Raw genomic sequence first — 4,757 nt, 5'->3', positions numbered from 1 at the left:
ATACAGGCCTTGCACGCTGGGGCTTATTTCACAACAGCTTCAGGACCACAGCTTGTTGCTTATGAGGGATCTAATGACATTTGCATATTGACACCTGAACTCCAGTATATCATGATAGGGTTCACAGTTTAACTGAAGCTATACTACTAATATATTGTTGGTAATTAGGGAATGTCATATTGTCCTGGGAAGTTTGATAATTATAGTGGCCGAAGGTAGAATACACAGATTCCACGCCTGGCATCACTGTGTGGCAAATATTTTGGCAATTATACTGAAACATGATCTATCTGGAACCTTTCACAAAACAAATTAATTAATTCATTAATAAAATGCTGTATACTGCATATGTAGGTACATATAAAAAAAAATGTTACACATTCACACACAAACTCATTCACTACATGCTCACACACTCACAGCAACATTTTGGGCATAGCTTGGTATCCGGCTGATAGATTGACACCATATGGTCACCAGTCTATTGGTTGAAATAGTTAAAAGGTTGGTGGGTTTTTATACTTTACCATCCACGCGGACTGCGACTGGGAACGGAGCACTAATTTGAGGTCCATGTGCTGAAATATACAAATTGACACCAAAAACCCCTAATAAACCATTAATATACAGCTTCAACTTTTTTTGTGTTGACCATTTCTTTGATGACCTTTTGCTTGTGCCGGATTTTCGGGGTATGTCGACATTTTGGGGTTGACCTATTATACAACACTCCATAGATTTGCATAAAAAAAAAAAAAACATAAATCTGTCTACCCCTCCCTAGATCTTCAGCCTCATCTCTATCCACATCCCCTCCCACCAACCCTGGTCCTTCCCTATCACATTCACCTCCAAGATTCTGCTATAGGTATCTCCATCCACCAGAATGAACTCCCTCACTCAGACAATACGTACATGCATTCAGGGCCAGACTGGGACCAGAAATCGGCCCTGGCATTTTCAGCACACAGGCCCACCTGCAGTAGGCGGGACCCTTGCACAGTGGAAAGGGGGCGTGCCATCACATAAAGGAAGCATGGCATCACAAAAAGGAGGCATTACACATTACGGAACACACCGCTATGCCCATTGCACATTATGGAATATACACCGTTATGCCCATTACATATAATGACACACAAGTAATGCCCATAAGACACAATAAAGCTCCACCTCTGTCAGAGCATTTGTATAACCTCTGGTGTATATAGAATAATTTAAACTTCTAGATATTGTAGCCGCTGGACTCCAAGGTAGCTGTTCCGGAGGCTAGTTAGAATTACACTCTCATACCTCCATATACCACATGGGAACCGATGGTAGTCACCTTCTTTTCAACCACAGGAGCTGGTAAAGTTTGGAGCGATCTTCAAATGACCCGGAGGCTGCGAGGCACACAGTGACTGACTGGCATGGAGGCAGCGGGGCTAGCTCAGGTGCGGCCGTGACGAGTCATGCAAAATAACGTGCTGCAGGCGCGCATAGTGCCAGCCAGGAGGCAGCGGGGCTGGCTCAGGAGCAGCCGCGTCATGACACCATGACGCTGCAGCATCATGGCGTCAATATGCTAATGACGCGGGGGCAGCGCAGCACACACTAAATGAAGCCAAGCTGCTCAGGACTCGAGGCAGCGGGCTCAGCACACAAAATTGTCCCACAAGGCCCTCTAGCCCTTCTGGCATTTGCCAGAAGTGCCAGATGGCCAGTCTGGCCCTGCATGCATTAGAAAGGTTTCTGGCCTGAATGCACGATTTCGACAGCTCATACGATGCATTGTGTGTGTTTTTGTGCATATTATGAGTTTTTTTTGACAATTACGATCAGATGCGCAGCCCACAGGTCATGAGATGGATCGTATGATCTTATGTACTGCACACATAATAGAGGAGGAGGCCCGTGTGCAGCCTCATCCGTTCAGGCCCTCTACTCTATGCTGCAGACGTGCAGCGCTATAGAGGCCCTTATTCTGATCGGTGCGGATATTCCCGAATTGTTACGGTGCGGGCCGCACGCAACGCTGTGCGCCAGCGTGCGGGCATCGTCCGTAGAAACGCCCACGTGTCCTCCGCATTCGGACGGGCTCACTCCTTAAGAACAGGGCGTGTGTACGGACGACATACAAACCGTGCGTGTGCGGGGGAAACGTACAGATTCTTGCACGGTCTTCCCGCACAAGCACGCTCTTACCGCACAAGCACGGACTTACCGCGTGAGAACGTACGGAAAGTTGTCCGTACGCCCCGATGCGGAGTATTTACGCACAATCCAAGACAATTTTGTACTGAGTACACACAGCGATCACATGACCCACTTAGGCTATTAGGCAACCTCCAGAAAAAGGGATTGTTAGCAATTGCAATCAATTAAATGCTCATCTATACTGACCAAATTCCTACTACATTCATGACACACATTAACCCTTACAGCATGTGACCCAAACATACATCTAGATACACTATGTACATTTTGCTTATTTTAAACATTTTAAACAACTTACACATATACTTTAGCATGTTAGAAAAAAACACTGACAACTTTCAACTTTAAATAACGATTTATTCAAAAATAACTTGTCCCAACCCAAAATTTAAAATTCCCCATCAAGTATGCGGTCCATCTCAACAATCATTTGGCTCATCAGGCCTCTCAGTCTCAGGAGGGTCCCACGGCGACCCTCCTCTGCTTGGGCAGGCTCATCTGTGGAGGAAATTAAAAATGAAAAATGACTAATGCTATTCATGCATACATTTAACATAGTCAATGCTACATTTTAAACATGCATTCTGCGAGGTGTGTGTGTGTATATATATATATATATATATATATATATATAACTATATATATATATATACACACACATATCTACCTATATATATGAGACATACACCTATACATACATGCATACATACTACATGGAAAGCCTCATTTTGGCCCTCTACCCTTTACTCTGTAGAACACCTCACAGTCATACTGCTCCTTCTCCATCCAACCCCACCCATGACTAAGCTCTGAGAAGCATGCCACGCGCTGCACCAATCACAATTCGGCAAACAAAGTTCAGTATCTGTTATATGATGGAGCCTGGCAGGGGAGTTACACAACTCTCAGGAATGCTCAGTACATTTGTGCAATCAAGCATGGCTTGCCTGCTGATGGTCTGCTCCAGAAATCATTGTCAGAATGCCAGTTAGGGGAGGCTGCAGCACTAACCCACTCCCATGCTCAAAAGCATTACTAACACCAAATCAACACACAATTATGGTGCAAAACATACATGCAGGCCGCAGGGGGTGGTTAGCTAGAGGAGGGCCCAGGGGCACTGACCACTTGTTACTCCAGTCTAAGCCACGCCTGTCCATACTCCATTTATGCCATACTGAATGTAGTTTACAAAGATCAATCACCAGTAAACTCTACTCACCTATATGAGGCTACAGATAGTATGCAAGCAGCAGAGACATGTAACCCTTACATGAGCAAGTCATCACTTTCTTCCAGGATACAGATTAACTACACAGGTTCAGTGGCACTTAAAATCGACATGAAAGCCATCCTCACAACCTGTGTCATTAATATGTGTCCTGGCTGAAAGGGATGGTTTGGCCACCCTATCTAACCCCAAAGTGTGTCTGTTGCTATCCCGTTTCTTTTGTCATTTTATAGTATTGTAAAAATCAATTGAATCACCAGTGTTACATAGCAAATAGTACATGCCAAACGGATAAATAAATCCTTATGTATACATACCAACTCCGGCCGCCTGGACAACCTCATCGGGCTCCACCTCCTCCTCAGGGGCCTCCAATGCGCCATCCTCGGCCTCGCTGACGTCCTCCACGGGTGCCAGTGCCTCCACAGCCCACCCCTCGTCATCGGCAATTTCCTGGGCCCCCTCCTCCGGCCTCCCTTCCTGCGGCTGGTCCTCCAGGGCCACCGCTGCCTCCTCCTCCTCCATTTCCTGCGCCCCCTCCTCCGGGCTCCCTTCCTGGGGCAGGTCCTCGAGGGCCACCTCTGCCTCCTCCCGGGCCTGTCTTGCGCGAGCACGTGCTGTGTATGTGAAAAATCAAAAAAGTGCCAATTAGTGGTAATTACTATTAAGCCTTATCAAGCTATAAATGCTAAGGTTAGAAGTACAGATAATTGTACAGGCAAACAGCTCCTTAGTGGCCTTTACAAAACACAGCCTGTAACATGGCAGGTATGCTGTGACATTTGGGCCATTGTAAGCATCACAAGCATTAATCCTCCCCAATAACATATTTTATGACCATTACAGGGTGTCAAACAGGAAGTAGCACTCATATATTGTATGCCATGTTTAACTCATGGATCAGGCAGGTTACCTTATTGGTTGAAATATGGTCATGTCAGCAATATTGTATAATTGGGCATTTAATGGGTAAACACTTACATCGAGCAATGCTGGCCCGTATTTGCTGGAGCTTATCAGGCTGGCGCCGCCTGAGATCAGACCATCGCCGCTCCAGCTGTGCGATGGTCCTGCGCACCTGGGTGCGCGCGAATATGCGCCTGCGGGCCGATGCATATGCCTGTCGCTTCTGCCTGTTTGTAATAAAAGGGCCGGCACGCCCCAGCCTGGTCTCCATAACGGAGACCAGAGTTCGCAGCTCCGCGGAAGAGAATGGGGCTGCTCTCCCATATGCCGCCATCTTAGCAATGGCACAAAGCAAACAATCATGTGCTGTCATTGGTTGATCAGAGTGATATTTGGTATTAACTTTATTGTTCATTTTTAC

At 46.3% G+C, this 4,757-nt stretch overlaps 1 protein-coding gene across 1 annotated transcript; it reads right to left on the bottom strand.

The window, feature by feature from the left end:
* Positions 1-2,060: 2,060 nt before the first annotated feature.
* LOC146007902 (uncharacterized) lies at positions 2,061-4,545 on the bottom strand. The gene is made up of 2 exons (XM_083146660.1): positions 3,748-4,545; positions 2,061-2,697 (listed from the first exon to the last, which is right to left on the bottom strand). Exons 1-2 carry the CDS (start codon positions 3,953-3,955, stop codon positions 2,588-2,590), a joined length of 318 nt encoding a protein of 105 aa, XP_083002786.1. The 5' UTR covers positions 3,956-4,545; the 3' UTR covers positions 2,061-2,587.
* Between the last annotated feature and the right edge of the window lie 212 nt (positions 4,546-4,757).

The sequence above is a fragment of the Crinia signifera genome, chromosome 6, assembly GCF_055691185.1.
Source record: "Crinia signifera chromosome 6, ASM5569118v1, whole genome shotgun sequence".
Lineage (NCBI taxonomy): Eukaryota > Metazoa > Chordata > Amphibia > Anura > Myobatrachidae > Crinia > Crinia signifera.
This window is presented reverse-complemented; position numbering and strand designations above follow the sequence as displayed.